At 40.8% G+C, this 26381-nt stretch overlaps 1 protein-coding gene across 4 annotated transcripts in view; it reads left to right on the top strand.

The window, feature by feature from the left end:
- The window catches only part of cadm1b (cell adhesion molecule 1b), a 212451-nt gene that overhangs the window by 149648 nt on the left and 36422 nt on the right, over positions 1-26381 (top strand). For all 4 annotated transcript variants that reach the window (XM_074679003.1, XM_074679002.1, XM_074679004.1 and 1 more), the window contains 4 exons: positions 7293-7313; positions 15736-15882; positions 21721-21873; positions 24611-24748. In XM_074679003.1, the coding sequence (XP_074535104.1) occupies positions 7293-7313; positions 15736-15882; positions 21721-21873; positions 24611-24748 (459 nt within the window). The remainder of the gene's footprint in view (positions 1-7292; positions 7314-15735; positions 15883-21720; positions 21874-24610; positions 24749-26381) is intronic.

Here is a 26381-nt window from a genome sequence, read left to right as displayed (position 1 = left end):
AACACAAACATCCAGGCCACAGATTGGACTTTTACAAAGCGTATCCCATTAACAGTGAGCAATTAACCACCTCTGTGGGGATATTTGCAAAATCTCCTTTCTTTAACACAGTTTATCGAGCAGGAACACGCTTTGCATCTCCAGTAAGCCCACCTGATTAATATGTTCCAGCCGAGTGCGAGGGGAATTAGTCTGTGTATTCCCCGCAGTGTTTACAGGTGAGCGTTCTCTGATATCTCACTGACAGGCTGGATTAAGGCATACCTGAGAGCGGATAATAAAAGAAGCAGGTCAAGGCTGTGAAAATGAAATTCTGAATAATGCACTAAGTTATCGTTTTTTTGAGAAAACAAGGCATGAATGCTGCAGCCTTTGAAAGTAAGAGCCTCAAGTGTCAAGCGAGGAAGTTAATTCTTAACCTTGGAAATACTCAATTCAAAAAACAGTCACAGCTCAAGGTGCTTTTTGTTTTTTCCTGAGCTTTTTTTTTCTAATTTCAAGCAGCCTTTATTGTTGGATTCATTGAAATAGATGTAATGAGATGAACTCTAAGGCTGTTGTGACTTTTTTTTCCCTCACAGTCAGGGTTTGTTTCATTTTGCTGCGCTGTCAGCTGCTTGGTGCTCTCCTTTCAATGTTTCCTCTCAGCGTTAGATATGAACTCTATGGCTGCTGAATTTGTCTTGAATTTGGGATGTACAGTTGAAGCACCAGAATGAGTAGTAAAGGTCTGTTTTCATGTCCAGTGGGAAAAAAGCAATGAAATGTCTGTGTTTATAGTTATCTGGTAATAGAAACCATTAAATGCCAACTAAAGAAGTAGCTGTTTTTAAATCAAAGAGCTTTCTGTAATAAACTATATTTAAGATGTAAAATATCAACATCACCACAAAGGCAGGGTCTGCAGGAATTTTTGTTACTTGTTAGTAAACACAACATCCAAACTAGGCTCCCCCTACTTGGCTCAGTGCCAGCGGCAGCGCACACCCACTGTTTTTGACTGAAGCTACATGAACACATTCACTAGCCAAGCAACCACCTGTAGCATCAGGTTCCTACGTGGGAGAGACTCAAGAGCCATGCACCTGACTTGGCAGGCTAGCACAAGTTAATCATGGGTATTTGACACATACCTGCTTATCAGAAAGCCAACTCATGTCACGGTCATTCTGCCCTCCACAGTGTGGAAGTGAGTGAAAGTCGAGCCAAGCTTCACCCTTGTTTAGGAAAAAGCTTTATCTCTTTTGGGTTTCACTTTGGTTGTGTCTGTCTTCCTCTGTGCTACGTCCACTGCTGCTCTGATTAGCTTCCACTCAGGATCATGGGCGCTCTGTGACTGGCTGAGATAACCACACTAAGGGCTTATTCAGACCTGGACTGTTTGGTCCACTTTAAACGGACCAGGGTTCGTTTCTCACGCTGGTCCAGACTTTCCATGCAGGTGTGAATAGACACAAACGAACCCTGGTTCAAACAACCGGACCGAGACCCACTTTTTGAGGTGGTCTCGGTCCACTTCCAAACGAACTCTGGTGCAGTTCTCCAGTGCAGGTCTGAATACAAACCAAGTCCATCCAAACTAACAACAGGATACATGTGCCTTTTGGACCTATAAAGCCACCGTAACCTAACCATCTTTGGTTCATACCTGATCCTCCGTCTTCTGTTCAGCCACACTGTTGCTAGCATGTTGTGGGTCAGGACACGCAGAGCATAGCGTCTCCTTGCTGCACGCATTCGTCTTCGCTGTTCCAAAATTTGAAACGGTGTTGTTAAGCCTGCTTTGAAGGAGCTACGCTTGAAAATGAAAACGATTTTGCAACTCTAATAAGAGCACAAACACACATGTTTAACTCCATTTCCGGGTCTGTACTCTGTGTGCTGCTCTTTGTCTAATGAGAGCACTGATCGTCACACACATGGATGTGTTTACAGAATATAGTCCACTTGCGAAAAGTACAATCTGAATACGAACCGCACCAAACGAAAAACATAAAGTCCGCTTTTTGTCCGGACCAAACAAGTGGACCAAAGGACTTTTCTGGTCTGAATACAGCCTTACTCTCCATCTGGGAATATCCTGATACAACCAAAACATCAACATACAGGCTGAGGAGGGGATTGAGGCAGACACAGACACTGGCACACATGTATAGAGGGAGCAGGGTTATTCCTGTGTAAGCTGACATTTTTGTTTTTTTCAGTAAAATTTGGCAGACCCTACCTTTAAGCTCCTCTGAGTAGTTTTTGTGTAGTTATGAAACTGACTTCAACTAACACCCCTTCAAAGCTACAAAAGCAAACAAGACCAACAGAAAAAAGGCTGAGTTTTGCTCTATCGCACATTTTTAAGCCAAAAACTGCCACCATAGCTTTGTGTTATTAGACTGTGTAATACATAGATGTAGTCTCCTTGACGTCAACCAGTTGTTTCTGATGCTGGGCTCTTTAACCCATGGTCAGCTTTTTTCTTATACAAATTTACAAAGAATCATTGTGAGTTTTGTTTGATTACACATCCTGAATTAAATATGTTCTTCTTCCCGCTGCTTTAGAAAAAGGAAAAAGGAAAAAATAAATAAGGCAAAGGATTGATCATTCAAGTTCTGATGTGGAGTTTGCTCAGTTTCATAAAAACATGCACAGATTTACAGATTTTGATATCCCACTGTGTGGTGTTGTTTTCAAACTTTGCAATTGTCAGAAAGTTGCCAGAGAGCTTGGCATGTATTTGTTAAACTGAGAGGATACATCATCATAAAGGGCCTTTGTGTACGTTTATGCAATGTATGAATTCTTTAATGTGGATTTGAGAAACTGCTGTAAGGCGTAGGACACTTTTAGTTTGGCGAGGACAGTAGAAACTCTTTGATCAGCTTCTTTGTGACAGTCGTGACCTCAGAAGCCGCCCGTGTTTATTGGGTCCACTCTGCAGGATCTCGCTCCTCCATCCGACTTCCTTGCAAAGGAAAAGTTTGAAGCCCACCTCTAATCCTTCTAATTAAATGAAAACACAGTGGGCTACGCACAGTAAGACACCGGCGCTCCACACACGCATACACACATACACACACTGCTGAATCTCTATGGGGAACTACACAGAGTTCTCGCATCCTGCTCTGGTGTGTGTGTCCTCAAATGCAGTGGGATCACACAGTGGGTTGACATGCAACACGCTGCAGATCATGAGCATAAATAAGCAAGGGAATGCTTTACCTGAAAGGAAAAACATTAATTCAAAGGCATCACACCAGTGCTGAGAAGAAAAGTTGCCTCATTAGTGTTACCCCACTGCTTTTACTGAGCAGCAGAGATCGACAGAAAGAGAGGGAGAGGCTGTGTGCCACTCTCACCACATAGACACCCAGTCTCCTGAGGTCTCACTTTACCTCTGTGACTAAGAAATGGTGCAGATTATTGTGGATTCATCAGGGCAGCAATGGCTTGAACACAGATGCCAGAATTTCTGAGCACTTAGAGCTTCACATCTTATAGAAAAACATAACGCAGTGTGAGAAAATGCCCTTTCAAATGTCAACAATTTCCAGCAGGAAGGGTAGCGGCACTGTTAGCAAGGAAACATTCCACTTTTCTGTCTCTGAACGCAGCCCGTCTGGGATGAAAAGAGGTGAGGAGACAAGGACAGACATTATTTGGAGGACGCTTGGCCTGCCTGCTCTCATCCTGCCGTGATTGACAGATTGGTGCAACGGTTGCACTGGCACGGATGCCATCACACGCATTTTCCCCCGAAATCTGTCTATCAGCGCTGTCTAAGCAGAGCGACAGCCATGACATCTAATCACAGTGGAGCTGGCACCTCATAACTTCTACCTAATGTGCTGCAGGTACAGAGGAGAGACGGGAAGCACTGCACACACACACACACACACACACACACACACACACACACACACACACGCATACACACACTGCAACACTATATATAGCCCTTTCAGAGGCCACCAGCAGGAAGTGGATCATACTGAAGGGTTAGGCGAGGTGTCACCACACTATATCACAGCTCGCTCTGTTTAGATATAGGTCCCTGTTGACAAGATTAAACACCGAGATGCCCCCGGTTTTTCTGGTGATTCATTTTTCTGGGTTACACTCTCGACAAAGTAACACAAAACGAGGGCAGACCACACCGCACATACAAGATGATAATGACTCATTTACATAATGTTGCTACAACATTATAATTACCTGGCAATTAAAGCAGCTCAAAAGCCTCATTATGGGCAGTCCTGAGGGTTAGTTGGACTAAGACGTATACCAGGAAGTTCATTCAGCATCCTCTGACAGAAGTCATTTTCGTCTGATGTCACATGGTGTGGGAGCACATGTGCTTCTGTAACATTATAAATCATATAAATGTTGGTACTCCACATCTTTTCTTCAAAAGTGAATAACTAGAAACAAAATCATGAAAAAACATGACTTTAACAGCAGCTTCTATACATCTTTAAAACTGACCTTCTACAGACACATTATGTTAACCTGTGCTACTCTAGGTATCACATTTGCACGGTTGCTCATTTTGATCATGAGGAAGCAACATAACGGGTAAGAAATGAACACAGCTCATAATAAAACAACATAGCTTTCCAAAATCAATCAATCTGTAGTTTTGTGATGCAAAATTACAACAGATGTTATCACTTTCCAAAAACTGTGCATAAACTCACTCCACAATAACTAACTGTCTTTCTGAAATAAAAACATGGATGCATTACAACTTTTTATCACTTAACTCCGAGAAATCTGACCTCAGAGTCCTTGTCCCCAAGTAGGAATGGGTACAGAATGAGGTACTTTGATAGGTACAGACCAAAATCTGTCTGCACTGATTCATGTAAAATCAAATGGTACCGTGTTTTGGTACCCAAACACATCCTTGTGACTGTGACTGTGAAGGAGTGCAAGAGTAGGTGATTTTCCATGCTGGACACGAACACAGTATTGCAAGTTTATATGTTTAGAAATAAATACCGAAAATTAGTTTCGTTGAGTACCAATATCAATTGCCAGGTACCGGGCATTGGTATATCATGGTTTTAAATGTGAAAGGTACCTATCACAATCCCTCAAATCTCATTCAGAAATTTTGTCTCAACTTCATCTCCCTCACCCACATCCATAACCTTGGTATTGTTTTTGACAGTAACCTTTCTTTTCTACACCAGTCACTCAGTTCACTGAGTGACTGGCCTCTGTCCATTTCTCTCTGTCTCTGCCACCAAAACACGTATCCATGCATTAATCACATCCTGTTTAGACCATTGCACTAGCATCCTCTATCATTCAGAGTCATCAGTGAACCACAATAAATCCAGGACTCTACTGCACGCCTCCTTACCTGCTCCTTACCCACAAAGCCCACCATCACCTCACCATTTCCTATACTGCCCTCTTCGCCATCACACTCCTTCCCCTAACTTCCTGTCTCCACCTCACAGAACAAAGTTCTGAACCCAGAGGGACAAAGCCTTCTCCAAAACCGCCCCTGACCCCTTGAAATTTAAATCTGTGTTAAAAACTCACCTTTGTCGGTTAACTTTAAATTTTTTGATTGATCTCTTATTTGTTCTGTTTGCTTTATGTGTAATTCTGTTTCTGTTCCTTGTTTGGTAATAATTTAAAACCTGAACAGTTTCTGAGTTTTTGAAAAGCGCTTCATAAATCAAATATATTATCATCATTATCATTTTTTTACTCTTTTATTTATATTTCTGAGAGAAGCAACATTTTATCAGCCTTGAGCTCCTGTGAAAAAAAAACAGTCCGATCAAACTGAGTTTGAGCCCGGTTATTAATCTCTATAACAAATAATTTGTTATTACTTATTTTCATCTCAAAGCAAGTCAAAGGAGCTTTATTTATGGAACAGCTATTTAATGTGATTTACAAGCTAGTATAAAACAAATGCAATGAAAAGGGGGGCATTTTTAGATCATTCAGATAATCCAATCATCTTAAAAAATGTTTTAATTGTTTAAATGAAAAACTGAGCAAGAAAAAAAGTTAAAGTATAATGATGTTAATTCCATGACCTGAGCGACCTCAGAAGAGTCTAGAGGATGAGGATTCAGAAGGAAACAAAGGAAAGAGAAAAAAAATTCAAATTAGGACGCAAATTTTGTAAATCAGAATCGAAGCAGTCTTGGGCACCATCAGTGTCTTTCAAAAGTCTGTTCAAATCACTTTCAACCAAATCCCATTTTCCCCAAGAGCCTCATTATGTTGAATTATTCCATAATAAAGATAAAGTTTTGACTGACACATAGAAGTTTTGAAGGTGCAGAGATTTATTGTTTCAGGCTCCTGGACACAGTTGAAAATTTGTTTCCTATCGCATGTGATTTGTCAGTCAGCCTTTTTTTCCCGTCCTGAGGGAATTGCTGACACATTGAAAATGCACAAAGGGCTATAACAAGGACATGTGTCATACCTTACACCCTTATTACGCTCGGCAATGACAGGCGAGACAAGCAGTCACTTGGACACACTGTTCGCTTGGTACTGTAGCTCACATTGTTCGCTGTGCACACAGTGAAGAAGCTCCGGAGTCAATGTGAAATGTCAATATAATAAAAGATGCTGTGTGAAATATAGAAATGTAGGTATAGAAGTGAAGTGGAAGAAGGTGTGTGTGTGTTTGTGTGCGTGTGTGTGTGTGTGTGTGTGAGGACTGTTTATGAATAGCAGACAATGAATGATGGAAGCTCTCCCATGGGTGCAGGCCCCTGAGCACTGCTGCGGGGACTTGGGAACACGCCAGTCTCCCATGCCCTGTGAAATGCCGGTTTGGGTGGGCACCGTTCCGAACGGGTGCTCTCCTCTCCAGGATACACTGCCGTGGGTCCTGGGGGAACGTCTCCAGGCTGTGGCTGCTTCAGAGTGGGGAGGCTGGCGGGAATCTCAATCAGGGACATGAGGGAGAGAAAACAAAGTCCGCACACTCCCTCCGTTCCTCCATATTAATGTTCTGTCAGCAAAGAAATGGATGAAGAGAGAAAAATGGCTCATTATGTACACACCTGTAGAAAAATAGTCTGACTGGGTTGTATAAATGACTCATTATGATGCCTTTGTATTCTTCTTAATTGGTGGAAAATTACAGCATAGCATATGGAGTTTGATTTTAATGAATTTTAACACCTGTATTTAGATATTATTTGTCCTTTTTTTTGTTACCAAATGTATATGCCTCCCAGCTTGCATCCTGTCTGCTCACAACCTGTCTGTTTTTCTTCTCCTCTGCTCTCTCCTCGCCTGCGCTGCTACAGGAGCTGCTGAAATCGTGACAGGTACTCTTTCTCTTCGCTACCTGCTGTTCATTTGGAAGTGCCTGCCTCTGTCTGTGTCTGTTGATTGGCTGTCCGTAGCAGTCTGTTCATCTGTGCATATTTACATGAATGGCTGGTTTTGTTAGTGTTTGATTCTTTTCAGGGAAGGAGGAGAGAGAGACATGCTCACAAATGCAGATCCACACTTTTTCCATTTTTGATTCTAAAATCAATATTTTGCCACATGTGAAGGCAGATTTCAGCTTCTCCTCAAGCCAACTGGTTGTCACTTTAGTTAATGGGCTTTTTACGAAGCTAAGAGGCACACTTTAGCAACTTTCACCACACCAAACACACAACTGGTTATAACTATTTCTCAAAAAAAAAACCTGTTGTGAAGCCATGCTAGCAGCTCTGTTTTAAAGCAAAACATTCACCTTACATCTGTCAGATTATTGAAGTGCAGACCAAAGTGCAAACTAACCAGCTGAAACACAGCTCCAGCTAGCATGGCTCTGGATTCCTCTCATATACAGTAGATACACAAGTAAGAAGCCTGAATTCACTGTACTCTCACCACATTTGGACCCAACAGCACATTTTGTCTTCTTCAGGAACTTGAGTTGAGAGCGTGTGACTGTCTCCTCTTTTCTCTGATTTCTGGCTGCAAACTAGCGCCTCACTAAAAGATGTGAACTAACCCTAAAGTTCTTTGTGTTCTTTTCAGTCCAACACGTTTTGAGCTAGCTGTGAATTACACTAATTACACCTAGCAACTTTCTGTTGTAGAAAGTACAACTAAAGCCATACCAAAGGACGAAATAACACATTATATGTTTGTGCTAGTACCACTTTCTAATGAAAGATCAGCACATGCACGTCTTGTCTTATGATTTTTCCACCCCAACTACTTGTAACACTTATAGTCTCACTAAAGTGAATTGTATAATGCTTGTGTTTTCAGGAATTATGTCTGTACCTGAATAACGGAAATGCCACTTTCCCCGATAAGTTAAAGAAAAAGTTATTACTTGATTTTCTTAGTGATAATCCTTCAATGTTAAATAATTAAATCAGATTGGTCAGAACTGCCAAAACTAGAGCAACACAAGGGACAATCAGATCACACCTGTCGTTGCAAAACAATCTGCAGAGAGCCTGGCACCTTTATGAAGTTTGTCATATCACCTCCTGTTAACCATGTGGCTGAAACGCTAGTTTCCAACAGTATCAATAACACAGAGGATCTTCTACTGTTTTTTTTTCTGGATTCTTATTTCTTTAATCAGAGGACAGGACCGAGTAGGAAACAAGGTGAGAGTGGGAAAAGACTTAAGGAAAGAAGGTATCAGTGTATCATTTGTTTATTCCATATCTGTGTTAGAATCCAAAATTTTGAAAACGGATAACAACTTGTTATTTCATTTCTTGTTTTCAAATCAAAAAACGGAAAACAAATAAGGGCGTATTTTTCGCTGTTTTGATTTTGTTTTGACATTAAAAATAGAATTTGAGAAAATGGACTTATCATGGGATTTTTGCTCTATTCTTTTTGGTTTTGTCATTTTTTATGTGTTGTGACCTGGGAATTGTTGACTTTTTTTTCTCAGGAAGGTCAATCAGTCTCTACCGGGTGATTCCATTGATGGGTGAATCGAACAGCATGATAGCTAACGTTTTACAGTTATTGTTAACGTTTTTGTCAAGGATGGCAGATGTGTGCGTGCTTTTTAAAGAGAGGAAGCGTGTCACACTTAGGAGGCATCAGTAACATGACTTTTCCGCCTGAGTTTGTGTTGGATCCAGAAATGTCTGACACTTATTGCAGAGCATCTCCGGACACCCATGTCCTGCAACATCTCCGAAATGTCTGTTTGGGTCTTACCAGCTTCAAACAACTGCTTAATAACATCCGTGTGTTGTTCTAGTGCGGCCATAGTGGTCTATTTATATGTCACTCTCTGTATATCGCCTTCTCTATCTCTGTAAACAGGTTTCAAGATCCGCGCGGTAAAAGACTGGCCTCCCTGAGAAAAAAGTCAACAACTTCCAGGTCACAACACATCGCAAATGATACAAACCAAAAAAGAAAAGAACAAAAATCCCATGATAATTTAATTATGTCATACTCAATTTTTTATAACCAAAACAAAATTAAAACAGCGAAAAATAGGTCGTTATTTGTTTTCCGATTTTTTATTAGAAAACGAGAAATGAAATAACAAGTCGTTATCTGTTTTCCAATTTTGGATTCTAAAATTGATAAGGAATGAACGAATGATACACTGATAAAGAAGCCACATGCTAGACCCAAACATGGAACACCCACTTGAGGGGCTAACCTCATGGAGCCTGATATAAACTGCTAGGCCATAGCTGTGCTCCAAAAAAGATATTTTCAATATTACTCTCAATTTATGTAGAAAGCCCAAAACCTAAATTGGCGGGCAATGGCTGACCAGTCTGGTGCAGAGAAAAGAAATAAAGGGGAGGGAAGCCCCACAGAAACTAGTGAGGGGGGTAAACCCACAAGGAGCTGAGTGAAAGAGGAGTCAACCAAACTGAAGAAACAGTCAAGAAGCAACCACAAACTGCAACACGGTAGAATATTTGGTGTAGAAGTCAAGAACTTTAAGAACACCATTAGAGAAACCTCATTGTTTAGACTTTATAGTGGAAGAAAGTGTTAAGTTTCATGTTGACTTTCAAGTAGGCAAACACAATTGTGATGGAAGAACAACCATCAGGAGGATTTTTTTTAGCTGCATTAATAACTTGTATTAATTAAATCATCTGTGAATCAATAGTTGGTGTCTGCTTTTTTGTACCTTTGGTTATCTGGATATGAAAGCAGATAATTATTGAAGCAGGTCTCAGCCTGTACAATGTTCAACACTTAATTAAACTAATCGATAAAGCTCAATTTTAGGCTCTTATGCTTCCAATGACTGTCACTAAAAATGGTAACCCATATGCCAATGCCGTTGGGCATGCACCTTGTATCTCCATTTTCAACATTTTATTCATTTTATTGGTATCAATTAATGCTATTGACCTATGTTCTCGCAAGTCTGTAGGCTTTCCCAAAATGTGACACATGTAAAGTCATAAAAAATAAGCTTGTGGTTAAATTTTGTTATATGTTTAGTTACGTGAAAAACATTTTTTTTATAACTTCCTAGAAAGTAGTGGTTTCGGAGATGCAAGTTTTTTTTTCCTGGCAGTGATAGTATAAGGAGTGTGCCATGCTAACCACTTCATACAGTTATAGATGAACAAACCTTTACAATAGCAGCTCTGTTAGAAAATGATGCCTAACCATTGCAGTGTATTGATCATTTCATCTATACAAGATGAAGGGCACACAGTCTTTACTGTCTCAGTTGTTTTCTCAGGCTGTAAGGCCTTTTTGTCAGCCATCATTATACAAACAGTCACACTGAGGTTCTAAGAGAGCATGTCTTTGTGAGACAGAAAAGAAGTCCAAATTAGTGACATTTTTGAAACCCTCTCATGCAAAGGGTCTGGGAGAAATGGCAGCGTGCTAATTATACCCCGAGACAGAAGCCTCCTTAGTCGTGAACATCCTTAAAACAGCATTTCATCATGAGGATAAGGGTTTAATGACTGAGCAGGATAAAGACACGCAGCAGTAAAAAGGCAGCATGAGAGACGGGGAGGGAGAAACTTTTTATTGTTAATGACTCTGTCTATAGTCCTGGTTGTTCCTTGAAAGGACACGACTGCTGCAGACAGCCGTGACTCAAGGAAAAGGAATTGAGGGGTTGGCTGCCGTGCTTTTTTTTTTTCCTGCTTCTTTCATGTCTTTTGATGTGAAAACAAGAGCGGAGAGTTCAAAGCAGGAGCTGTCTTGATTCAAAGGTGCCCGTCCCCAAACTTCTGCTGGAGGAGGCGGGACGCTAATATTTCTCGATTTCGTAACTTTTTAAAAAATGGTCGGTGGTTCATGCTGTTTAGCATTTTGAGTGGGACTGATGAGCCGAGCGTCCACGCCAGACACTCAACGCCAGATTGTACGTCCCCTCAGAGAGCGCGCCGACTTTCTGAAGGTCTGTATTTCCTGACTGTTTCATTCGGCATGTTGTGATGCAGGAACAGGAGGGCAGCCATGTGTAGAGATACAGGCACTTTAGTCTTCCAGACAGCTGCTGGAATGAGTGTGAATTTATCAGCCAGTCATCTGTGCCATGCCTCTGCCCACTCCCCCTTCAACCCCCCCACCCACCGCCCAGAATTAATGACTGCCTCTCCTCATTTGCACCCAATCATGACCAGGATGCAGAGGCAATTGAAAATGTTTACTCCAATTGCAAAAACCCTCCATGTTCCACAAAGTGGCCTGTTTTCACTTTGATGGGATTGCTAATCACAGCAACGTTATTTATGTGTGTTTTGAATTGGAGATGAGCCTAGGCTGGGATATTGGAGAAGGACCAACCTTGCTTGGGGCTGCTAAACCTTATGGAGAATTTATCTATTGCACTCCCTTTTCTCTCAGTCCAACAGATTGGGAGCAGAATAACCTTGCTTTGAGGATGCTCTGTGTTGCTGTTTTGACTGCCAAATGTATTACTTTAACAGGGATGAAATAAAAAAGACATCAAAAAGACTTCACACTGCTGTTGCCTCATCTTCTGCAGCACTTAGTACCCTAACAGGGAGCTACAGATCACTTATCATTACAAACTTACACATTTTAGCTCCCCATGTGGTGATTATTTTGATATTTTCCACATCATTATTTGAGTTTTCAAGAGAAGGCAACAATCCAGCATTATTCTTATTTTTTTCTTAGAGTTTCCCTAAAAAAGATTTTTATATTTGATCATTTCTTATAATAGCCAAGTTCATCTTGATTTGTCTATGGTTTGTTAAATTTAAATTCCACCCAAAATTAGCAGATATATTTGACAAAATACTGAGAAAAATTTGATGGTTTTTAGAGGGCTTTTTGTGCAGCATTGTGTTTGATTTCTGACCTTTTTTGTTTCGTTTTTTACTTCCTTTTTTTGCTGTATTTTGGACAAAATTGCTGAAATTTTATCAATGCTTTGGTCACAAATTTAAGACGCTAATCTGGCACAGAAGAAATGGACAGAACACCTTTTAAAAGCTGGGTCATGATCACAATTATGTTCATGAATAGAGCATTGAACAAGTTTTTGGGTACAATGCGGTGCAAAGTGGGTAATTTTTTTATTTTTTATTTTTTATTTTTGCAAAAACATCCTAAAATGCTGTGTCACACTGAGGCTGAACACTTTCTGAGCTTGAATAACTCAGTGCTTACTATGTTTCTTGATGTATATCTTTCCTTATCACTTCCATTGAACCTTGTAAGAACAGGATGCTTTGATTTATGCACTAGATCACAAGACCCAACCCAGTATGACCTCCATATGGACAATCCTCCCACTCAAGATTCATGTCCAACACCCACGTGTTACAAGTAAAAGAAATATTGTGCTCTGAATTAAGCAACAGTGGAAATTTGAGGTCAGGGGTAACGAATAGTCATGTTGAGAGCCCCATTCTTTGACACCGTGAGAAGTATTCAGATGCAGGCAGCACAGATGTCTCCTTAGAGAGTTTTTAACAACATCAAGTCAAGAAAACAGGGCAGAAGTGAAAACACTGGGGTCAAAAAAAACCCCAAAAGGTCAGGCAGTGATGCAGAAGTATAGGCCTGGGCTTGTCGTCTGGAAAACAGGGCAAGGAGTCAGTCACAGGTCACAGAAACAAGGCTGGAATAAGTGTCTCAAGAGCTTGGCATGAACACAAGACAATCTGGCCAAGGCTTGAGGGAGGCCGAGGCTGAAATGGGAAACCTGACCCGCTTGAATAATTGGACATCTTGAAAAAATTTACAGATTTACTCTTTGTACACCGTTGTCTGTACAATAAACGTTTGGTTACGATTCACTCTATAGATGTTTGGCTTCAACGGAAACACATTTTTATAAAAATTAAAAAATGGTATCATGTAGGCAGTTTTATTAAAGTGATACTCCGGGATGGAACAAGTTGGGTCCTATCACAAGGTATAGGGCAGAAATTACCCCTACAGCAGTGTTTTTGTGCAGCAGAAGCCCAGGGCGCTCACACCAAAGACCCCCACCCTGCTCGTCAGCCGGTTTCCTCTGCACTCAGATGGGGCCATATTTTACTTGACCAAAAACACAAATAAACGGACTCCCACCGAAAAAATCTGATATCGGTCTGCATTCACGCTTTATTTAGAGAATTTTCAGCACATTACTTTCACACAAAAACACCGCTAAATAAGGCTCTAGTTCTCATCGTGTCTCTTCGTCCTGGCAAACTACCTGCGTTAGTTTACATCTGGCACGGACTGATACACTAAGCAGTGAGCGCCTCGTAGCCAGCTCTGGCTCTGCAGCAGAGGTAGCGCCGTTTTGGGACACAAAGAGAACTAGAGCCTTATTCAGCGGTGTTTTTGTGTGAAAGTAACGCGCTGAAAATTTTCTAAATAAAGCATGAATGCAGACCGATATCAGAGTTTTTCGATGGGAGTCTGTTTATTTGTGTTTTTGGTCAAGTAAAATATGGCCCCGTCTGAGTGCAGAGGAAACCGGTAGAGGAGCAGGGAGGGGTGTTTGGTGCGTGCGCCCAGGGCTTCTGCTGCACAAAAACACTGCTGTAGGGGTAATTTCTGCCCTAAACCTTGTGATAGGACCCAGCTTGTTCCAACCCCGGAGCATCACTTTAATGTGAGGCTAAGAATGTGGCTATTCCATTTTACGTGATTTGGAATTAGCCTCTTGGCAGTTAGCTTTACTGTTTATTCCCTTAAAATATATATGTTATAGATTTTAAAGAATTTGTTTTAAGCTACAGTCTTCTTCCGATCTGTATTAAAAAATTACATGCATGTGATGCAATAAAAAGACAGGAATTGGACATTTTTGGGGTTTTGCAGGACCATTCAATCTCAATATTTGTTTTTTTCATAGCAGACTCCAGTCACCCTCTGTATGTGCGTGTGGTTTTGCTTCTCATCTTAAAAACCAAAAATTCCATGTGAATCTAAGTTGTTTGAGAAAGTTTTTGTTCCTGATAAACATGAAAAACACACTGTTAAATTCTGTTTTTGCTCTCTTGTTCATAACTCGATTAGTGGTTCCATACTGCCCCTGGTGGCTGTTGAAAGTGAGCCCTGCCAAAAAGGGACAGATCATACGACTGTAATATTTAATTCCTTTAATATTTATGTCCCTTAGAGAAAATGATATTGCATTGAATATCAAAGCAACCATATTTGATCGACTTAAAACTTATGACAGGCCTTGTTGTGTACTTTTTGGACGTTTCCCTTCCTTTGTCCTGATGGAGTTCTGGCAGCAGAGTGGAATAAAATGGGGAGCTCATTGCATCAGACAGGTCTGAGGAGCTTTTCTCCACAGGAGGTTAATTTCTCATTGCCTGCCGCATTCACAGAGTTCATTTTGAATCATGTTAGTTTGGCTGTCTATTCCCATTATCACTATCTGAAAATGCAGGTGTTTTTTCTCCTCCACTTTGTAAATGTCAGAATGCAATGGAGGTGTCTGACAACTCGGGCATGCAAATGTGCTTTTGATGTTTTCTCGGGGCGGCGGCTGAGAGTGTTGTTCCTCCGCCGGAGTGAATCTGAGGCATTAAAACGTTATTCTCCTCTCTCCTTATGCTTTTTTGGCTCCTGACAGATAAATATAGCACAAGGTGACTTTTGATTCTCTTCCTCTTTCTCTTAGCAGAAGAAAGAGGGGGGTGGAAGGGAAACAAAGCCAGGCTTTTTGATGTGAGGTGTAAGTTACAGCGACAATGTTCGGGGCCTGTCTGTGGCAACAATGGCTGCATGTGTACCGAGAGTGACTCAGATGCTTACAGCGCTTTTATTCCTCGAGACACAGAAGAGAACAGCTGAGCACACGGAGCGCACGATGGTCACATGGATCCTCAGATGGAGGGCTCTGATAAAGCTCCACCATAAACAGCACCCAGCTCGGCTCTGTTCTCTCTCTGTTTGACTCCCCACCCCTCCTCCTCTTCATCCTCCTCCTCCTCCTCTTCCTCCTCCCTGCCCGTCTCTACTACTTGCCACTTTCTTACACTCTTTCTTTTGTCTCTTTTCCTCCTCACTCCCTACCTTCGTGGGCAGCAGAGCTTACAGCCCATCTGGCACTGACTCACAGGGCCCACTCTGATCTGGGGGAGATCAATAGTGACAAACATTGCACATGGCTCTTATATTAAATGGATTAGACATGGCTGCAAACAGACAAACTACACTGTGTATATATACAGTCCCTGTAGTGAGAAATCTTAATATTTCAAAAGCTGGTGATACCCAGGTAGGGATGCCCATCTCCTTCCTGAAACTGAAAGCATCCTGTCTGTCTTTTCTGTCTGTGTTATAAAGTTGAAGGTCAGAACCTGGCGACGGACAACGTGTCAGTGATCGAGGGGGAAATGGCAACAATCAGCTGCAGAGTGAAGAACAACGACGACTCGGTCATCCAGCTTCTGAATCCAAACAGACAGACCATCTACTTCAGAGATGTTAGACGTAAGTCCTACTGCCTCACAAAGTTAACCATGTCTCAATGATGTCAAAAGTACTCGTTAAATCCACAATCACTTTTTTTTTTACCTGAAAAAAGTCTTATTTTTATGTATGTGGACTCAATACACTTCAGATCGATATTCATTCATTCCTTGTTACACAGAAAATATGTGAACCGGTCGTTTGGAAATGTGTGCGATTGCGCTTTGAATTGATAGTTTCAAACATTTTAATCTTTTAATGCTACTACCTAATAGAGCCACTTCATTATCAACATTATTTGCTCTGTACTCATGTAATTAAAATTTCACTTTTGACAAGAATATGAGTATTGGGTTTGTACAGTGAATGGACATATTTGAACCCAACAAGTTTAACCATCAGATCAGATTTTGGCAAGGAGGAGTGCCAAAGTTCAGCTCCTAACTCAGTTTGATTTCAGGCTTTTACACAATTTTGACACTTCTTCATGAGCTAATATGTACTTTGACTTCATACCTTTAAACTGGAGGCCTATGTTTACTGCCCTCTTGTGGTTAAAAGATCACTTCGGCTTGCCTTTGCTTGCTAGAACAGATCACGAAAAACAGTAATAACATTAAAATTGTTGTTGAAGATATCTTTTTCATTGTTATTGAAAAGTTATCTTCCATTTCATTCAGATGTTTATCTCAGTCCATAACATGTACCAATTTGAGTTTCTCAATAAAATTAGCAACAAACTTGGTACACTGAGGTTGTAAAACACCATGGGAGTGGTTCTTGTCTTTTTGCCACCAGTGTCATTTTAAATCCAGCGTATGTGACCCGGGCAGTAACAATATTAATGAACAAAGTCCTGAAGTTCATGTACCTTTTGTTGCGTTTCTCTTCTTTTATTTCAATAGGGTAGTGTGTCACGATAGCTGATGTGAGCTGTTAGACCACTATCACCATGAAGGTCAAATACCACATCATGTAAATTTTTACATTATAAAACTAGATTTTCTTTTGGTTTAAAAACCAAAACTAAGACCATTTTCTTTTTAGACTTTGGAATTCCAGATTTTTTTTAATATCAAACCCAACAGTCCTTTCTTTTCTGGAGCACCCTCAGTTTGTGTTTTGGTCTTGTCACAATCTGAAACCAAAGAAATTCATTGAGTTCTGACATTACAGTGAGGATATCAGACATCACTACTGCCTCACCTCTGGCTTCAGGTTGGATTTCCTATAAAAATGTGATTCCATCTGCCCTTGACTTTTTGGCTCATTTACAAAAGTCATTAAGCTCAGAATGCGGCAAGATTAATATGAGATAATTCACAGAGCTACCATAATGGGAATACTTCTGTGTCCTTGTCAGTGTTCGATTTTACGATAATCTCTTAGATTAGGATATTGAACATTATGATTATGCATGAGCATATGGACTGCTTCCACTTGAAGTTTTTGTGTCTGTTTTTTTACTTGTTTGTATCTGGGATGGGAGCCAAGATTCAAGGTGAACAAGAAACACCCTTCATTTCTTTCTATATTGCTTCCCAGCTGTTATTTCACAAGTCGAGGTAGTGTGATGTGTGTTCCATTTTCTCACTCGCGAAGAGCATCCAGGGAGTTTGAGTACACATCTTCATCATATTTGTACAAAGCTGCGGGAGACTACGGCAGAGAGGAATGGATTCATATACAGCATGGGTCATGTTTTGCTGTACAACTTATAAATATTTATTCTAACACCAAGGAATAGATCGAGAAGGTTTTGGGGGGAAAACAATGAATAATTAGCTGTTACATCCTGGAGACAATAAATCTTATTGTTAAAGAAATGTTTCTATGAGGTTAAGAGAACCTTTTTCTCTGCCTTCTTTATCAAACTGCTCTATGTGGGGATGTAAACATGTCATTTCCTCCGCTTCAGTCAATGCACTTTCATTGTCAGTAACAAAACACAAAAGGTTTTTGTTTATCTGCAATTAGATTCCAATATACGTGCGATTTGTGACCGGCAGCTAAAGTGTTATTGGGCCGCTGCTGCTTGTTTATGTTCCTCGTAATGGGGTCTAGTAAAAACCCCCTGGCAGCGCTATTCTCGGCTCTGTTCCTGAAGGACTGCTGGTTCTGTGGGGACCCCCCTCAGCCAGTGGCATTGTTACCTGTCAACGGGGCCGCCCGACACAGTGGCAGATCTTTGTATACAACAGAGTAAACAGCAGCGACACACAGACACACAAGGAGCAACGAGAACAGCAGCTACAAGTGAAGCGAGCCACAGAATCAGACATGCACACAAAAAACAAAACAATAACAGCTTTTACAGTGCCCAAGAAACAAATTTCTATTGCTGGAAATAAAGATGAATCATGTCACAGGTGTAGAGCCAGAGCCAGTGTTTCTGGGACGAGCATTTATTGTGTCAGATATATGCAAAATGACATGCAATTTAGCAGAGTTGCCATCTGAAATGGGAAAAATGAGCCTTTATCAGCAGAGGTGGACCTCTAGCTACAGTAATGCAAAATCACACCATTATTTATTCACTGCATCTTTTCTCAAGAGTTTCCAGACTTTGTGTCACAAATGCTTAAAGCTCAAAGTAATACACTGTCAAAAAACTTAACTATGCTTAGCCCTAGTGGGTTAACAAGACCCTAGAATAGACTTCTTTCTCTTTAATCCTGACAGTCTGGTATGATTTATCAAAAATTTAGATTAAATAGTTGTTGCTTTTTGAGGAAAAAAAACTACAACTTTTATTACAGTTTGATTACATGTTTCTCATTTGTCAAAGGGGTAAAGAGACATAGTTTAAGGTGGGTTTTCACCCTCTTCAAACCAAAACAAAATTCCTAACAGTGATGATTCTTGTATAATATATATGGGCATAGTCTCTGTAACATCAACCATCTGCTTCTAAAGCAGAGTTTTGAATCCTATTGTCGACAGGAGCCGTACTGGAAATGCTAACTTAACCAAACTCTGGTCAATCTAGTGCAAAGTAAAGAGTCTTAGAGTGTTTCACTAACCGCTACAGGGAGCCTGCTCGCCATTCAGGTCAGCCATGCCTCAAATTATGCACCACTCATAATCTTAAAGGGGCTGTGAGGACTATTAGGAAAAGCTAGTATTCTTACAGGATAAAAACTCTGTTTCCCTTAAGCCCTTGCACCCACTGTCAAGAGGATGTGACTCTTGGAGGTCATATCTTCTTTTAACTCTGTGTTTTTTGGTCAAAATAACTTTTCACAGGGTTCAGCATGACAGGGTAACACATTCATTAAGTAGTCATGAAGCGCTATTGTTTGAAACGTTGAAAACAAGCCAAACTTTGTAAACTTAGTTTGTAACATAGTTTAGTACTCAGCTATAGTTGGCGCTACTTACAGCCCAGTGCTCTGAGACGTGTCTGTGATATGTGACATTAGAGATGCGTAGTTATGTCCTACCAGTACTCATCTACCAACTTCAACCTCACCAAGCAGAGCTAATGTAACTTCTCTCTTCATTTTATTGATAGACTCTCAAGTTTGAACAGACCGCTGCAGAATAACTGCTGACTGTGGGTTGGGATGAACATTATCAGAAACAGCTTAAGTAGTGTTTTAGCTTTTAGCTTGTGCATCATCATGCTTCTGTTTAGCTTTCATCTGCTCTTCTGTCCTTTTTCTTTTTGCCAGTCCCGTTTAATCCATAAATTATTTTCAGCAGTGAAAAACACAGATCTCTTTTCTTACAGCTAAACTTTGTCGGCCAGCATGGTGTTGTCATAGGGATTTCTTCCAGAAATAACCTATATTGGTGCTGATAATCTCACTTCAAATTGTGGATTATGATCAGGCATTTAACTAGACTTTTTCAAGGTCACTTAGAAAGTCCTCAGAGGGACTTAAATGGTATAACCCCATTTAACCCCATATATCCCCCCAAGCTACTAAGACTAGAGACTGGCTTTAACCGTCCATCAGTTGTCTTTTTGGATAGGGTGGTTACATAGACTCTGGTATTAAGCTTGATGAACTGTAGTTTTTGACATTCCTGCATCGTCTTTATTTTACACAGCTGGAGGTTGGACTCTATGAGCCAGCCTCAAATGGACACTCAAGGAACCGCAGTTCTAGTGGTACTGCATGGGCTTCTTTTTTTGTACATTCAAATTTGCCGTGTCAGTTAATGGGACAGTTGTTGTGTCTTGAAAAACGTATATCTGTTGACGTGTCATTTTAACCCAAACCACAAAATTGTCCTCTACTGAACTAAGTTGTTTACATCTTTTTGCCTCATGTGGTACATGGCTACATTGTGAAATGGTCACACTTTGGTTTGATCAGAGCTTTGACTTTTATTGGTGAGGTTTAGAAAGATCAGGGTTTAATCTGAAACGTATTAACTTGTCAGTATCTGTCTTCTTTATTTAGGGGTTGAAAAGCTTCCTCTCAGAATGTGGAGCGCAAACAAGGCAATAAACACTACAAAGATTTGACCATGCTCTAACAGGAAAAGAAACAACTGTTATCAGTAAGAGTAAAGCTAGCTGAGACTCACTTGCTTCTTCTTCCAAAGTGTGAAAATCTTTTGGCTGCTGTTTTAGTCACTGAGATAAACTGAATATCTGAGTCTCGGACTGTTAGTCTGACAAACCAAGCACTCCAAATATTTCAGTTTGTGTCTTAAGAAACTGTGATGGGCTTTTCCAGCTAATTGCAAATATTTTATAGACAGGACGATTAACTATGAGAATAATCAGCAGACTCATCAGTGATGAAAATAATCATTAGTTGCCGCGCAAATATGTAGACACATTTTAGTGAAAATATGCAGAAAGACTGACTCATAAATATAAAATACTCTGCACCCTCTGTGCTCTTATGTAAGCAGTCAGTCAGTTATGAAACCCTTTGTATGAAATATATTAAGTGTCTACCAAGTGAAGGGTTTCCCTCCCGAGCAGGTGCTTTTCCTCTCAAAGTGCATCAGTGTCATTGTTTCTCTTTGAGGAGAGACTTCCAAAGAGCTCTCAAATTACATCCCAGGGATGAGCTTTCGTGTTGACACTGCCCTGAGACCTCGGTAATGATCATGATGCTAAGTGTAAAGCCTGGTGGGAATAACAAACTCCCCGTGCTTCAAACGGGGGCCTGAATGGAGTTCGTTAGCTGGAAAGATTCGGAGAGAGAGGACTCGATAGAGAAGGCAGGTCAAAACATCAAAAGAGCACCCAATCAAATCAAGCAAAGCTGTTTATGTAAAAGAGTGCTTAGGGAAGAGGGCTGACCCAAATGAAAAACAGAGTTAAAACTCTGAGGGAGATGCTTAACCTACTTTGCAACATTAGAGGAAAATTCAGCCTTTCTATACCCGCGTTAGAGATTCCTGGCTCCTTTTGATTTACAGCTTCATGCATCCGAGCTCGTGTCTTACCTCAGCGCTGTGATTTAATTCATTATGTATGTTTGAATGCCTCTCCCTTTTCCTCGGAATATGTGAGTTTGAAGCATCCATCCATGACCAGCAGCAGCCCGTTTTTAAGAGTTCCTAGCTTGTTAGGAGTCCTCATGAGCACTCTTCACACTTTTCCTGTCTTTGCGAGTGCTCTGTGGACTGTAAAGCTGCTTTATAAATCAACTTGTATGAATCATTTTGAAACTCACTTTTCTTTTACTCAATTAAGGAGAAAGCACACAAAAGGCCAATGCGTTCCCGCTTTCTCTCTCCTATCTCATTTTCTCCTGGCGTCTCCTTTGTCTTCTTTCTCATTCTCACCCTTCTCTCCCCTCAATTCTCCCTCTCACTCCATCGTGTCTCACGTTCGTGTCCCTGTACTCTGTAACCCTCACTGTCTCTGTCTCGCATGTATCCCCACAGCTCTGAAGGACAGCCGGTTCCAGCTGGTGAATTTCTCTGACAACGAACTGCGGGTGTCTCTGTCCAATGTGTCACTCTCCGACGAGGGACGCTACGTGTGCCAGCTCTACACGGATCCTCCTCAGGAAGCCTACGCAGACATCACTGTCCTGGGTAGGTGTGAGGGTGCACGTGTGAAAGGCGCCCACATATTACACTCTCCCTCACACTCATTTTTTATTTCATCCCTTCATTATAGAGAGTGAATATGAAATAATGGCAATCTTTGATCCTGTTATCTTTAGCAACTGAAACAAAATGTCAGCCAATTAGCTTCTTGCGGAGCTCAACAGCATAACGAAAAAAGGAGCAGATGCTGAAACGGATGGCTCAGACCACGTCGGTTTTGGCAGCTGTGTTGACTCTGTGAATCCCGGTGAATGTTGACTTGGCTGCTCCGAACGATTCCCTATTGAGAGTCAGCTGTGCCACACTTTGATGCTTTGGAGTGAAATGACTCTAGTTAAGCTTTATTATACATGCAGACATCCTGGGGGATTGAAAGGAATTAAAAGCACTTAAAAGTAATTACTCGAGTTGTACAATTGAAACCTAGCTGCAGTATATTTCTGAACCAAGGGTTGCATTGAGGAGTCCTTGAAATAAACACCCTGCTGACTTTTTAGCTTTTAAGAAACTGGAGTTCAGCAAGTTTGCTCTAAAGACTAATACAAGGGATGAAGGATAACTGTGCCTTGCACTGTTTAGTGTATACACATAAAACCATAGAATATAACCACACATTCCCCCACTACTTTTGCTTCAGATTATAAATGATTATTTGGAACAAGGGTATGGTGCATTAATCATGATGATTTGATAGATTTACAAAGAGATATCTTCAGCTCTCTTTCCTCATCTTACGACCATGTGAGGATTTTATAACTGATCCTGAAATAGCCTCTTTTTGAAATGCTTACCTGTAAATAGTCCACATTTAAAAAATGAGAATATCAGCACAAAATCAGTTATTTCTGGATATTATTTCTCAGTTTACTTGGTCATGTTAGATTTTACAGAGAGAACACAAATCCATTTACAGCACATAACCAGAAAGTCCCTTTGAAGACATTATGCTGTCCAACAAAGTTCAGCATTTAGAGGCAAGATCTGTTCTGCTTCTCTGTTGAAAACTATTTCACAGATTCATTTTGTAGTAATGTTGGACACTGAAGCTAGACTGCCTAAAAGAAAAAGCCCAGTAGAGCAGGAGAAAACTAAACATGAGATAGAACATGGGCTTAAACAGGGGCTAACGTCACACATTATAGACATGTCTCAGAGCACTGGGCTGTGAGGAACACTAAACAATCGGCATACCCCTGGACACTACACTACACTACACACTAAGTTTACAAAGTTTGACTTGTCATTATAATTCAAAATATAACACTATATAACTGTTTATAAATACATTGCCTCATCACTTTGTATTCGGTAAAAAGTTTTCATAAACAAAGAAAGTTGATCTGCTAGATCTAGTTGAAAAAAAGATCTGCCGTCTATGTGCTTCCAAAACAAATGCACACCTTGCTAATAATCAATTCCTCACAAAAGTGTGTGCAAGGGCTCATGGGAAATGGAGTCTCCATCTTGGAAAAACACAGCTGATTTTGCCCAGAGGTGGCACTGCAAACAGCACCAAACGGTCTAGTCCAGAAACAACCTGAGCTAGTTTTGAACTCTTCTTTACCTCTTACTTGCCAAATAAAATATCAATACTGTTACCCTAAGCCTAGTTTGTGGCCTGTGTTGGTACCACCCTTTCATTTGGCGAATCTAGGGTCATCAGCGATCAATATGCAACGTATGTTTTTGATTTTCACAGTGCACAGGTATACAGTATATGAATGTAACTTTATTCTCTGTATTTAATTTGATACTCATACATCACATTGTTTATTTTTCAACTACTTTAAGTATATCAAACATAACAAACCATGTCTCCTGGAAAAAGTTCTGGGTTTGTTTGTCCCCCAATTTTTGTGACTCTACAACCAATGATCATTGGACTGTTCTGCATTTTTCCATGAAACAGGTTTTTGTTTTACCTTTTCCAAATACAAGAATTAAATTTTTTCATCCAGGCATCAAAAATCTGATGCATTGTCTGCCCTGCTTGCCAGCACGCCAGATAGATTGGGGGACTAGATGGATGTGTGGATGGACAGACTGACAGATCTGAGAATAAGCAGAGGCATCAAAACTTTGACCAGATGCGACCTTTTTCCATTTGAGTGTCCTGTATCTGTGGCCTGATGGGAGGAAAGAGAAAAATGGTTTCAGGGTCCGGCTCTGTGGCGAGTGCCCTGAGAGTGATGGCTCTGTTATTAAGATCAGCATGTTACTGCTTAGCATGCTGACATTAGCATACAGCTCAAAGCCCTGCTGTACCTAAGTACAGGCTGACAAAGTTAGCAGCATGGCTCTAGACTCACTGTTACTTCATACTTTCATTTATTCTGACACATTAGCTGCACTCTTGTTACATAGACAAGTCATTTCAGAGTCGCTGTTTGATAAGTCTCTCAAAAGGCAGAAAAATACCAATTTATGCCTGATATTATTATTATTATTATTGTTTATTATCAGATTTATGACATGCAAAAATCAGATAAACTTCCTAATTATTGCTCATGAACAAGCTCAACATCATACAGTAGATGCAAGCTAAGTTTTTAATCTTGTCTACCTGAATGAGAGTAACAGGGGTTAATAGAAAGAGTAAAGCTGAGCCCAAGACAGTTTGGACAGTAAGCATCTCATCCAGTTAAAGCGTTTCCATACCTGTTTGTGTGCATGAATCTGACATCACCGTGTCTGTCTGACTCTTGCCCTCGCCGTGTGCCAGTCCCGCCAGGCAGCCCAATCATCGAAACCCGCGAGGACGTGGTCAGCGAGGGGAACGAGACAGAGCTCACCTGCACAGCGATGGGCAGCAAGCCAGCTGCCTCCATCAGATGGATGAAAGGGGAGGAAGAACTGACAGGTATGTGGAATAACAGCCTCCCACAGTTTGCTTCACGCGCTCTAGGCCTGTCCACTTCCCTGCGAGTGTCTCTCTCTGAGGGCACTTCTGGCCCTCCTCTTTAACCATTAATGTGTGCTGCGGCTGTTACAGTACGACACTGGCATGTATGAGAAGCCATAATCATCTGTGGCATGTGGAGGCTGGAGGGGAGCGTATGCAGCTGTATTACATAATCAAAGCATGCATTTACATCTGCAAGAGCTGCGATTTATATTCATGTTATACCTCAGAAGAAATCTGCCAAACTTTTGTCTTTAAGGCACTTTCAGTTGAATTTAACTCTAAATGTGTATGCTTTGATTTAAAACTGCCCACTCATTAACTGTTAAACTTTTTTGAAGTTTGAGCCACCTTAAATCCTATAAAATCCAAACATCGTACATGCTCACATCTGCACATTTCATCTTCCCCCAGCGCCTTCAGCTGTCTGTAGGCTATTGCTAAGAGGGGTATGCATAAAAACCCCTATTAGCACTCACTTTTGATTATAGGCCATCAATTATTTATCAGCAGGAAGAGGGGGCATTCATTTTGGACTTATTTGCACAGGGCGGTTATCTCCAGGATTGTTGTCAAATTATATATGTATTAGAATGGAGAGGATTCATTTGGCTTGTTGAGAGATGAAATATTTAGACAAGAGAGAATCTGAAGCTAAATGCCATCTGTGCCTCCAGTGTTCCCTACAGGAGTCGGAGTCAATTTTCTGTTTATGAGTTGTTGAGTGTTGTGCAGGGGAGGCAGAGACAACAGGATGGTTAGATCAGCGAAATGCCACTGACATGCTGAGCGAGGCTAATCCATAGTGGCAGCGGAGACATAAAGAGAGCCAGAAAGTCACGTCCTCCTGTACCCCAGGAAACACAAATCACTACTCATTACAGACGTGCTAAACAATTCATTAGCCGCTGCAAGTTTTGAGATGAAAAGGTTCACATTGCGAGTTTTATGGAATCTCTGTGATCGTGTTTGTTTTGCGGCCGGTGTGCAGGCGAGGGAGCCGTAATGGCAAAGAAAGGAACCCGTCGGCTCATTTAAACAGACTTTCAAATTGGCCGAATTGGTTTTGCAGTCATTTATCATGCTGGCAGGTTGAGAGGGGACTGATGGGCTCCGGCCTGAGTGAGACACAACACACACACACATACGCACACACACACACAAGGCGGCAAAATGCTTGTTAGCATAAATGACAGTTATTATTTAAATGTAGCGGGGGCCCAGTGTGGAGCTGCCACTACTGCTCAAGTGCAGAGAAGATACTTTCAATCAGATGGATGAAATTAGATTATGTGATTTAAAATTAGTGTAGGACAAAGTAGGAGATTTAAACGGAATTACTTAAAGTTAGAGCATGTGTGTTTTAGTCAGTCAGCATTATTAAGATTTTTGGGCGGGGAACAGTTTCATATGTCATGGATTTGTTTGAATAATCAACTTTGGAAGATTGAAGATTATGGAATATTAAGTTAAAAAAAATAAATTGGACTCTTAGAAGATGAAATAAAAGCTTTATTAAATTTTTATACGCTGGGATATTATAAAAGTTTAATCAGAGGGTTTTAATCTTGTCTTTTGGGAGTCTTGTTTA

Source organism: Halichoeres trimaculatus, unplaced genomic scaffold, assembly GCF_033239565.1.
Source record: "Halichoeres trimaculatus isolate MK-OKI-2021-1 unplaced genomic scaffold, fHalTri1.1 fHalTri1_scaffold_9, whole genome shotgun sequence".
Classification (NCBI taxonomy): Eukaryota; Metazoa; Chordata; class Actinopteri; order Labriformes; family Labridae; genus Halichoeres; species Halichoeres trimaculatus.
This window is presented reverse-complemented; position numbering and strand designations above follow the sequence as displayed.